This window comes from Dama dama, chromosome 19 (genome assembly GCF_033118175.1).
Source record: "Dama dama isolate Ldn47 chromosome 19, ASM3311817v1, whole genome shotgun sequence".
Lineage (NCBI taxonomy): Eukaryota > Metazoa > Chordata > Mammalia > Artiodactyla > Cervidae > Dama > Dama dama.
The window spans coordinates 41,168,919-41,181,866 of NC_083699.1; the positions used below are offsets into that span (position 1 = coordinate 41,168,919).

The window sequence follows — 12,948 nt, forward strand, 5'->3', positions numbered from 1 at the left end:
TCCATCCTTTTCTTCCCTCTTAAATTCCTTGGAAGAATTCAGCTAGTTGGTAGGTCAGCCTCTTATCTTAGCATCAATACCAAGGCTGACTGGGGTAGTACATTTCCTTTGCATCCTTTTCTTTTTAGTTTAATCTAATGACGTTGACTAATCTAAAGGAAAGCTTCTTTCTTACAGGAGACAAGGAGAAGGCCTTAGGATCTACTGGGGGAGTCCTGAGCAACAGTCACTGTTAGTCCGCTGGAATCCGTGGTCCACTGAGGTGCCTTATGCTACCTTCACTGAGCACCCTATGAAATACACAAGTGAGAAGTTTCTCGAAATTTGCAAGGTAGGAGGCAGCTTGGGCATCACTCTTAAATTAGTTTTTCAGAGAATCTATGTGCTTTTAAAACATGTACTGTTAAAGAAATGATAAGATTCAACCTGGGTTTTATATAGACAAAAGCGATAATAGATTTATAGAATTTTTTTAGTAAACAATGGAGCTGTTTTATATTAGAAAAAATGCATAATATTTATATTAACCATATGATGCTATTTCCTCTTGCTAATTTCTTAGCAAAAATTGTAGTGTAATATTGTTGAAAAATTGCAATACTTGTGTTTGTCTTTGTTTATTGCTTACAGTGTATATAGAATTTTCTGGGTATAATTAAATTATGATTATTTTATTCAGAGAAGGAATGTAGACTAGTGTCAAGTAGGAAGTCAGATATAGCTCTGTGATCATGTTTAATCACTTTTTTCCTCTAGGCCTTGGTAGTATTATCTCTAAAATGGACATGATGAACAACTGCCTTTCCTCTGAACCTCACTGGGCCATTGTAAGGTTAAATGAGATAAACTATATATAAATGCTCCATAAATTGTAAAGAAATTAAGAGTATTTTTTATGTCTTTAAATCTCATCTTCCCAAATAGATTTTAAATTTGTCTCAGATGGCTGAGAGGTCCCCTTCTACTATTATTTCAACTTTCCTAGGGAGACTTAAGCTGTCCTTGGGCACTCTGAATAGTCAGAAAGTAAAACAGAGCTATCAATGCAGTGAAAAATCAGCCTTTGTATTTTCAACAAAACCAGATATATATAAGAATATACATAAGGGCTTCAAAATTCTTGCCTTCTCTGTCCTTTCTATTTTATCTTTATAGGCTGTCATCATTTTAGAATATCACAATTCTTTATTTGCTATAAATTCAAAATATGGCAGTCTGCATTTAAGTCTTTCTATGGTTGGATAGCATATATTCCATTTCTTGCTTTATTTTAAACACACTTCTTCATGTAAGTGAGTATGTATGTGTATAAACAAATAATTTAAATTGATAAATCCATTATTTTACAAAAAGGATCTGAGGCAAATCGTATGTGATTAGAGGCTAGAGGGGGTCTTCTTTTCCTCTAATACATAAGTGAAGTTGGCTAGAATCCCACTCTGCTCTCAGCAAAAGGCAAGTGTCCTTTTAAGATTTATGTGGATGTCTTCAGGGGCTTATGGCCTCAAGGCTTGCCTCTGAAGTCAAGCTCTTGAAGGTGCTAAGTTAGTTCATTGTGTGGATTATGTGATTCTTCTAATTCACCATACTTCAACCCAAGCATCAACATCAGCCCCTAGTCTGACTCTTAACCATCCAAAGTCATATAGAACAACATAACAGTGACACAAAGACATATGCATGACAGAAGACTCACTGAGGACTTCTGGGAGATATGATAGGAATTTACATTACAATGACGCCCAGAACTTCAGATGGAATATTGGATCTTCTTATTTTTAAAGATATTAACAATAATGCTTAGATGCATTGCTTCAGAATCTCATCTTCTCTTTCCTGCTCTTGTTCTTCCCCAAACCCCTGTTCTTTTCCTCTTCCTTATTAAAGTGCAGAGTCATTTATCTGTTTCTCTTTTTTTAAATATGTGTTAATCCACCTGGAAGAGCTTAATAATGTATGTTTCCAAAGCCATTTCCTGCCTTTAAAGGGAATCTGGTTCTAATAATTAATATAATATATATTTTGAAGTAGTAGTCACTTTTTTTATTACAAGTCAAAAATGAATACCACCTGCTTTGGTTATGGCATCCATCACTTCCTGGGCCAAGTCTTCTCTTATTTCTCATACCTGGTATGTTTAAGCAGTTATTCTCTGAGTGTTCTTTGGGGGAAGAAATTCAGGGTAAAGGACTAAAAAACAAGTTCTGTTACCTGCAGAGAAATACCACTGCATGGCTCTAATACTTGATAGTGCTTTATTTTTTTCTGCCATATAGAAATAAAATCGAATACTTTAAAAGGAAGATGAAAAATAAAATATCAAAAGGGAGTGGAAACAAGGTCCTACTGTATAGCACAAGGAACTCTGCTCAGTGTTAAGTGGCAGCCTGGATGGGAGGGGAGTTTAGGGGAGAATGGACATGTGTATACATATGGCTAAGTCCCTTTGCTGTTCACTTGAAACTATCACAACTTTGTTAATTGGCTATACTCCAATATAAAACAGAAAGTTTAAAAAGGGGTTGTGGTGGAATAACTACCCCCCAAATATCCATGAACGCAGCTAGTAGACTGTAACATTACATTTTGCCCAAGACTTCCTATCAGCCAAGGCTAAAAGGGAAACTTGAGGTTCATATAGCTCTCCTTAGATGGAAGTAAGAATAGCGGGTGTGTGTGTGTGTGTGTATATGTGTGTGTGCACACATGCGTGCATACATGGGTATGAGCTGGGCGAGTGGTTGGTTAATTAATTGGTTGGTTTTCAGTCAATCAAACTACTTGGTGAATCTGTTAAGCGTATTTTCTTTAAGGATTTTCTCATTCAACTATTCTTTCAAAGTCTTCTTTCTTCCTAAAAACAGTCTGGAACCTTCATTTGCCAAACCATTTCTTAGTCAAAGGCCGCCCTGAGTCCCAGATCTCTAAGAAAACAAGTGATCTCAGTCTGGGATATGAGATGATGACCGCTCTGATCCAGTTCTTTGCATCTTGGTTTCTCTTTTGTTTTTGGTTTTTATGTCACAGAGTTATTTATGTTTAGGACTTTTTCCAAAATTGGCTTTGATTAATACTCAGTTATATTAATGCAAAAGTATAAATAAGAATACTAATTCTTGGGATATAGAATCCTTTTAAATGAATATTTTGGTATAATACAATTTTTAAAGGATGATTTAAACTAGTTTTTCTTAATTTCTCTCATGAATGAAATAGGAAAAAGTAAAAGAATATGGGGAAAATGCATAACTAAATGAAATACCTGAAACAATTTAATTCAATTTGAAAATGAAGGTCACTCAGTCATGTCTGACTCTTTGACTCTTTTTCTCCAGGCCAGAATACTGGAGTGGGTAGCCTATCCTTTCTCCAGGGGATCTTCCCAGTCCAGAGCCTCCTGTATTGCAGGCATATTTTTTTTTTACCAACTGAGCTTCGAGGGAAGCCCTAATTCAATTTAGGAAACCCACAATGGCAGAAGAGAGAGAATTATGTTGAACCGAGCTATCCACAGTCAAAAATTTCAAATTATTTATGATCTAATGGAATAATTTATTTTTAAAAGTACATTTATAAAATTCATTTTTTGTTTTTACTCAGAGTCTTTTATTCTATAGCACTTGGAATCTCTTTATTTGACAAATGTTTTCTAGTCCCTACAAGTTGTTGGTATTATGATTGTGATTAAGAATACAAATATAAATGAGACAAGATTCTTGCCTTTGTGGAAGAAATTGCTTAATAGAGGAAGCAGATAAAAATACAAAGATTTTAAAATAAGTATTGAAGAACTGAAAAAGAAGTTTGGATCAGATGCAAAGATGTGGAGACAGTTGAAAGTGCATGGAGTGTCTTAGACACAGACAGCTTAGCTGGAGTTTAATCTTGTGTATTTTTCACCATAATTGTATTGGTGCATATGGTACATATAAGTACCTAAACTACATTAGGGGTGCTAGGAATGGAGAGAAACAAAGAAATCTTGAGACATTCAGGATATCAGTGGAAGAAGATAACTGATAGGATATGGTAGGTGAATGAGAAGAAGACATCAAAGATGGTATGGTCTGTTTTGGTAGATGGTGAGTCCATTAATTTAAATGGAGAGAACTAAAAGAAGAGTAGGTTTGGGGATTCTGTTTAGGACATGTTGAGTTTGAAGTGTTCTTGGAATGTGGAGTTGAACTGGTTGCCAGGAAGTTAGAAATTTAGGTCTGTTTGAAGCTCAGGAGAGAAAGTTGAACTGGTAATATAGGTGTCAGATCATACAACACTGGGGCAAAGCTGAGTCATGGGATTGATTGGGCTGAAAAGTACCTGAGGAAGGAGCTTTAACGGGTAAATTGCATTCAAATTAAAATTTATACTATCTTTAAGTCCTTCAGCACTGATCTAAAAAATCTCCATTAATTTATGAAATACTATGTCAAAATTCATTACTTCTTTTACCTATCTCACTAACTCTGCATCATTTCTACATCTAATAAGTATGATAGTAAACTCTTTCCAGATATTCTTGCTTATCTCCAAGCCTTACCAACTTTTTCAATCTGCACATTCACATACTTTGCATTACTCATATAAAACAGTTGTGAAAATAGAAAATAATGTTTTTGGTATTGCTTTTATTATTATTATTTTTTTTAATCTTTTTTTTTTTATTAGTTGGAGGCCAATCACTTCACAACATTTCAGTGGGTTTTGTCATACATTGATATGAATCAGCCATGGATTTACACGTATTCCCCATCCCGATCCCCCCTCCCACCTCCCTCTCCACCCGATTCCCCCGAGTCCTCCCAGTGCACCAGGCTGGAGCACTTGTCTCATGCATCCCACCTGGGCTGGTGATCTGTTTCACCATAGATAGTATACATGCTGTTCTTTTGAAATATCCCACCCTCACCTTCTCCCACAGAGTTCAAAAGTCTGTTCTGTATTTCTGTGTCTCTTTTTCTGTTTTGCATATAGGGTTATCGTTACCATCTTTCTAAATTCCATATATATGTGTTAGTATGCTGTAATGTTCTTTATCTTTCTGGCTTACTTCACTCTGTATAAGGGGCTCCAGCTTCATCCATCTCATTAGGACTGGTTCAAATGAATTCTTTTTAACGGCTGAGTAATATTCCATGGTGTATATGTACCACAGCTTCCTTATCCATTCATCTGCTGATCGGCATCTAGGTTGCTTCCATGTCCTGGCTATTATAAACAGTGCTGCGATGAACATTGGGGTGCACGTGTCTCTTTCAGATCTGGTTTCCTCAGTGTGTATGCCCAGAAGTGGGATTGCTGGGTCATATGGCAGTTCTATTTCCAGTTTTTTAAGAAATCTCCACACTGTTCTCCATAGCGGCTGTACTAGTTTGCATTCCCACCAACAGTGTAAGAGGGTTCCCTTTTCTCCACACCCTCTCCAGCATTTATTGCTTGTAGACTTTTGGATAGCAGCCATCCTGACTGGTGTGTAATGGTACCTCATTGTGGTTTTGATTTGCATTTCTCTAATAATGAGTGATGTTGAGCATCTTTTCATGTGTTTGTTAGCCATCTGTATGTCTTCTTTGGAGAAATGTCTGTTTAGTTCTTTGGCCCATTTTTTGATTGGGTCATTTATTTTTCTGGAATTGAGCTGCAGGAGTTGCTTGTATATTTTTGAGATTAATCCTTTGTCTGTTTCTTCATTTGCAATTATTTTCTCCCAATCTGAGGGCTGTCTTTTCACCTTACTTATAGTTTCCTTTGTAGTGCAAAAGCTTTTAAGTTTCATTAGGTCCCATTTGTTTAGTTTTGCTTTTATTTCCAATATTCTGGGAGGTGGGTCATAGAGGATCTTGCTGTGGTTTATGTCGGAGAGTGTTTTGCCTATGTTCTCCTCTAGGAGTTTTATAGTTTCTGGTCTTACATTTAGATCTTTAATCCATTTTGAGTTTATTTTTGTGTATGGTGTTAGAAAGTGTTCTAGTTTCATTCTTTTACAAGTGGTTGACCAGTTTTCCCAGCACCACTTGTTAAAGAGGTTGTCTTTTTTCCATTGTATAGCCTTGCCTCCTTTGTCAAAGATAAGGTGTCCATAGGTTCGTGGATTTATCTCTGGGCTTTCTATTCTGTTCCATTGATCTATATTTCTGTCTTTGTGCCAGTACCATACTGTCTTGATGACTGTGGCTTTGTAGTAGAGTCTGAAGTCAGGCAGGTTGATTCCTCCAGTTCCCTTCTTCTTTCTCAAGATTACTTTGGCTATTCGAGGTTTTTTGTATTTCCATACAAATTGTGAAATTCTTTGGTCTAGTTCTGTGAAAAATATTGTTGGTAGCTTGATAGGGATTGCATTGAATCTATAGACAGCTTTGGGTAGAATAGCCATTTTGACAATATTGATTCTTCCAATCCATGAACATGGTATGTTTCTCCATCTGTTTGTGTCCTCTTTGATTTCTTTCATCAGTGTTTTATAGTTTTCTATGTATAGGTCTTTTGTTTCTTTAGGTAGATATACTCCTAAGTATTTTATTCTTTTTGTTGCAGTGGTGAATGGTATTGTTTCCTTAATTTCTCTTTCTGTTTTTTCATTGTTAGTATATAGGAATGCAAGGGATTTCTGTGTGTTAATTTTATATCCTGCAACTTTACTATATTCATTGATTAGCTCTAGTAATTTTCTGGTAGAGTCTTTAGGGTTTTCTATGTAGAGGATCATGTCATCTGCAAACAGTGAGAGTTTCACTTCTTCTTTTCCTATCTGGATTCCTTTTACTTCTTTTTCTGCTCTGATTGCTGTGGCCAGAACTTCCAACACTATGTTGAATAGTAGTGGTGAGAGTGGGCACCCTTGTCTTGTTCCTGATTTCAGGGGAAATGCTTTCAATTTTTCACCATTGAGGGTGATGCTTGCTGTGGGTTTGTCATATATAGCTTTTCTGAATCTACGTGCCCAATGACAACGATGTTGATGTGGGTCTTCTCTTTTCCCATTTTGGCTTAGGTGTAACGGTGGTTTTCACGACACCTGTGTCCTGGCGGCAAACCCGTTGCAAAAAAAAAAGCTGCTTTTATTATTATAAGACATAATAATTTCATATAAATTTTGTAATTACGTGATATTTATTGATTACAGTTTGCATGTTTTCATGTAATTCAACTAACAAAAACTCTTTGAGGTCAGAATGCTATCTCCACTTTAAAAGTGAAGGTACTTAGAGTGGTTAAGTGAATTGACTGAGGTGTTATAATAACTGTATTTCTCCATTCAAACAATTTGTCAGTGCTCAAGGAAATGTCTAAAAACCAGAAGGAAGTCTGTGTGTGTGCATATTCATAGTCACTGCTTTGATATATGATAGGGTAGGATACGATACCATATTTTTACAACCAAGGTCATTTATTCTTAATTGTTTCATCCACTTTATAATTGCAACTTCTAGCCATATCTTTCTTCTTTTATCCATTTGTTACAGAATTAGTTTCATTTGCCCAATGCGCAGCAAGCCAAATGCTTAGATGCTGAGTTTTTCTGCAGAGAAAGGATTTCTTCACAAGGAAGCCAAAAAGGAAGAGAGGAGAATAGATCTCAAATCTGCCTCCCCAAAGGCAAGAGGCTTAAGATATTTATGAGATAAACAAGCAGGGTGGTCTGAGGCATGGAGAAAGGTTATTGGAGGCAAGAAAAAGCTGAGGCGATCCGTGTTCCATGCAGGCATACCTGAGTTACCTGCTTCTTCTTCAGATGCATATTCAGAAAATGGCAGCATTCGAATGATCTGAGGGTGGAATTTTTAGCCCTCTGACATCAAGAGGTCATTCTTTGGACATTTACATAGGCCAAGTTAAATGGTCAGATGTCCCAACCAATTTGAACTGTCAAGACTAGCTCCATGTTTTGAAAATCAACTTAAGCCACCATTGCTATGGCTACCCATAATTAGAGGCATGATCAATAAGGAGCAGCCAAAGGAAAATTGTGATATATTCTGTAATCTACATGAAGCTTGTTCCTGCAATTTGCAGGAACAATTAAAGTGAGTTTAGTCAGTGTAGACAGGTTACAGAGTGGTATTTATTAAGCAAATTATAGATCAAGGATCTAACTGATAACTTTGCTTGATTTCACATTGTCTTAATGGATTCTTTGTGTGGAGAGTCTTGTTGAGAGGAACCAGTGATTGAGTCCAGAGCTGTAGAATAATAGTGAATATATCATGAATGCCTAATCAAAGTGAGCTAAAGACCAACCCTTTTTTACTTTTGTCTGGCATCTTCTTATTTTTGAGGGAATTCTGAAACTGAACCAATATTTTAGTAATCAAATATAACTTTATATTCTTAACCCCTTGGTTTCCCACCACATAGACTGAACAGATATTTATTTGTTTATTTTTGTTATTTTAATTGTTTGGCTGCTTGGCTTTTGGATTCTTCATTCCCTGACTAAGGATTGAACCTAGATTGAATGACTAATTTCATTGGTCTTGACAATGAAAGCACTGAGTCCTAACCACTGGATTGTCATGGCATTCCTTAATAAATATTTGTTAAGTATCCACCTGGCATACTGTTAATATATGCAGAGCAATGCAGTAGATAATCATTGGGATTTTGTTGTTTGTTTAGTTGTTGAGCTGTGTCCTACTCTTTTGTGACCCCATGGACTGTATTCTGCCAGGCTCCTCTCTCTATGGGATTTTCCAGGCAAGAATGTTGGAATAAGTTACCATTTCCTTCTCCAGGGGCTCTTCGGAACCCAGGGATCGAACTTGTGTCTCCTGCACTGGCAGGCAGATTCTTTACCGCTGAGCCACCAGGGAAGCCCTAATTGTTGGGATAGCAAGAAGAATAAAACAGATTTTGCCCTCCAGACATTTATAGTCTAGAGGGAGAATGCAAAAAATGGTCAGTTCAGCTCAGTTCAGTCACTCAGTCGTGTCTAACTTTTATGAACCGCAGCACTCCAGGCCTCTCTGTCCATCCCCAACTCCTGGAGTCCATCCAAACCCATGTCCATTGAGTCGGTGATGCCATCCAACCATCTCATCCTCTGTTGTCCCCTTCTCCTGCCCTCAATCTTTCCCAGCATCAGGGTCTTTACAAATGAGTCAGCTCTTCGCATCCAGTGGCCAGAATATTGGAGTTTCAGCTTCAACATCAGTCCTTCCAATGAACACCTAGGACTGATCTCCTTTAGGATGGACTGGTTGGATCTCCTTGCAGTCCAAGGGCCTACTTAACAAATTATAATTTAGTGTGCAAATACTGTTGATGGAGAGAATCAAAAGATTCTATCAGAGCCCAGCAAAAAGAATAGTTAAGTCCAGAAGTTAACAAATGTGCTAACATTTGATGTGAAACTCAAGATGATGATTTAGCCATCAAAGCAGATACAGAAAGATATTTTAAGTAAAAGAAACATGATTAGAAGCTGCAAATTACGAAGGTGTATAAAATGTTCTTGGACAAGGAGTCATTCACTTAAGCTAGAATTTAAAGTGTGTGTGTGTATGTGTGTGTGCGTGCATGTGCAAATATGCACGGGGAGGGTTGGGGAAATGGAATAGGATGAGGATGGAAATTAGAATTTGTAGGGAAAAAAGCTTCTGCCTCATCCTCCCTTTTGCTCTATACTCCTAAACATACTCACAGTCAGTGTCTCTATAAAGATAATTCCAAGTAATAGTGCAAGGATGATATAAATATTCTGTTCAGCTGTGCAGCTTCCCAAGTGATTTCCATTGTTGGGTGTTGGATGGGCTTACTTTTTATTTCAACATGCTTCACTTGCTACAATGGGAGGGTGAAACCTGTAGCCTGAGGCTTAGAAAACCTGCTCAGCAAAGGAATGTGGGCCTGCAGGCATGAAACCTGGTCTCTTTACCCAGGGTAAACAGGAAGCAAGAGATGGTTGTAATAAGGAAAACTGAGACTCTGGGCAGTGAACTGCTGGCAGACAGCACCTGAAGCAAACCAGGGGCCCAGTCACTCAGCTGGTAAATAATCGCTGTAAAGTCAAGAATACTACACACACACACACACACACACACACACACACACACACACACACACACCCCTATCCTTTACCCTAACCAGCACACAGGCCTTCTGTAACCGGAGTTGTTAAACTTGACCCTCTGTTTTTGAGACTAGAATAAAAGAGGGAGCCAGGGGTGGGCGTATAAAAGCTTTGAAAGAAAAGTATGTGACTGGTGGCATTCATATCAAATGACACCACGTTCCTGTCACACAGATTAAGTTCAGGTGCTTGAAGTGCTCAAGAGCCAGCTTGGGGACTTGGCCTTTTGTCTGCCTCTCCTTCATGCCCAGCTTGTCCCTCTGTCTTCATGGCCCATCTTCTTCTTAAAGGGCTCACAGAAATGACTAGAAATGAAGGGCATCTGACTCGAGTGAAATGCCAAGTTCACTGAATGCAAAGTAATGTCAACTTTTTCTTTCCAGCCTTTTGATTCTGAGGCCACAGAGAATTCTCATGAAATAAAACTTACGATGAGGACTGGGGAGGCATTCTGTAACCCAATCTGATATATATATATATATGTATATATATATAAAATCTGTGAAAAGGCATACTGACAACCAAGAAGGTGTTGCCCATGGCAAAGTTGAGGTGAACTGAGCTTTGGACTTTAGGAAATCATAATTCAATGATGACGTAGTTAATTATTTATTGACAATATTGATTATTGGCAATAGGCTTCCTTTAATGCCTTTGCAATATGACTCCAAGTTCCAGCTTAATCTTATATCCTTCCCCAAACCTTCCTGGAAGACATTAGCAGGTGGGCACATGTGCATAGAGCTTTTACAAATCCTTATTTATTAAAGTTAGTTTGATCTTTGTAGACAACTTATGAATTTGATGCTATTAATATCCTTATTTTATAGAAGAGGAACTATAAAATTCAGAGAGGTTAGATTTGCCCAAGATCACACAGCTAGTGAGAACCATATTAGCAATGTAAGACCAGATCTGTTTGATCTGAATACTCATGATATATCATGTTCTATTCTTCATTTAGTTCAGTGGTTCTCAGCAGGAGATGATTTTATCCCTGGGGGACATTGGACAACATTTTTGGTTGCCACACCTGGGGTTGAAGTGCTACTGCTTAGCTTTCTAAAATCTGGAGGACATACTCCCCTCCTAGAAATAATTTCCTAGCCCCAAATAGCAATAATTCCAAGGTAGAGAAATATTAGATCAGTTGTATAGATGAATAGCCATACTTGTGACTCTGATTCTCAGAAAACTGGATGAAATGTTTGAGATGTGTATATGAAATGTGATAGAATAAAAAGTAATTTTTGCCTTGACTATTTGGGAAGGCATTGTGGAAGAGAAAGGATTTGAGCTTGGTTGTGAAAGATGAATAAGAGCATGGGCATTATAACTCTTTGTGCACTGAACAGACTATCAGAGAGTTTCTTAGGCAAGCTTAATACAGTGGATTTTTTTTATTTTTTAAAGGAAAAGTTTTCTAAAAAGAAAACCTTTCTCAGAACCCAAATATATAAAACTGATAAAAATAAAGCAGTTGTGATTGATGTGATTGTAGTTTTTCTTCCCTAACTTTTCCCCAAATCTTCAGGCGTGCATTTTTTAAAAATACTATTAATAATAGCATTTTCTGGCTTTTCAAAAGAATCCTGATTTGGATAATGTGTGATATGGTCACCCAACCTATAAGGAAATGTAGTAGTGTTCTAAGAAACAAGTTTCAAAAAGTATCGAGCCTGATTTTTTTCTATATCCCTTTGGAAAATTAAGAACATGAATTCTTTCCTAAATATTAGAATTTCATTCAAACTCTTCTAGAACCTTATATAACTATAACACAGGTATCAAAACCTAGAAATAAAACATCACTACAATACTATACTGTAGCAGGGCTTCCTTGGTGGCTCAGATGGTAAAGAGACTGCCTGTAATGGTCAGGAACATCCCTTGGAGAAGGAAATGGCAACCCACTGTACTATTCTTGCCTGGAGAATCCTACAGACAGAGGAGCCGGAAGGCAACAGTTCATGGTCACAGAGGCAGACACGACTGAGTGACTAACACTTTCACTTTCATGGTACTATTAACTAAAATACAGACCTCATCCAAATTTCATCAGTTTTTTGTTTTGTTTTTCCTAAAGTCTTCTGCCTGCTCCAGGATTCAATCCAAGATTCCTTGTTATATTTAATTATTCTGTTTCTTTATTCTCCTCCGAACTGTGACAGTCTCTCAGTCTTTCCTTTTTCTTTTTTCTTTTTTCTCTATGACCTCGGGGCTTTTGATAGAATGTTCTCGGTGGGTTTGGCTGATGTTTTCTCATGATTAGGTTGAAGTCTGCTTTTTTAAGGGCACAAAAACTGCAGAAGTGATGCTGTGTCCTTTGACTGCATCATATTGCAGGTTCACTGTGCCTGTATGCCTTGTTAGAGATATTAACCTTAACTACTTGTCTAAGATGGTGTATGCCAGATTGCTCCTTTGTAAAGTTAGTATTTTTCCTTTATAATTGATAAATACCTTGGAAGAGATACTTTGATGCTCAGTCCATGTCTTTTGAAGTCATAGTTTCTGAATAGAATTGAATATATATCCTTTGGCCTCCAGGGAACTTTTATTACTTTAAAATAGGGCATATCACAAGATTAAAAAAAAATACTTTCTCAAGTCTATGATTTATATAAAGGAAATTGGCATTCAAAGTCTGGAATCGAAAGGAGTAGGACTAAGGAATCTAAACTGTTTCTTGCCTCTATAATATTTACATCTATAAATAGTATGCTTTAAAATATTTTTGAGCAATTCACTGGGATTCATACAATAGTCTGATGAAGCTGGTATTTACCATCATTATTATTTTCCCATTTTCAGATACATAAACTAAGATCCAGGGGGATTAAATGATTCTTCTATAATCTAACCATTAGTTTTGGGCAAGG

At 37.1% G+C, this 12,948-nt stretch overlaps 1 protein-coding gene across 1 annotated transcript in view; it reads left to right on the forward strand.

Annotated features, from left to right (window-relative positions):
* Positions 1 to 12,948, forward strand: part of TPRG1 (tumor protein p63 regulated 1) — a 335,634-nt gene that overhangs the window by 316,903 nt on the left and 5,783 nt on the right. The window contains exon 5 of the mRNA XM_061166821.1: positions 178 to 331. Coding sequence (XP_061022804.1) covers positions 178 to 331 — 154 coding nt within the window. The remainder of the gene's footprint in view (positions 1 to 177; positions 332 to 12,948) is intronic.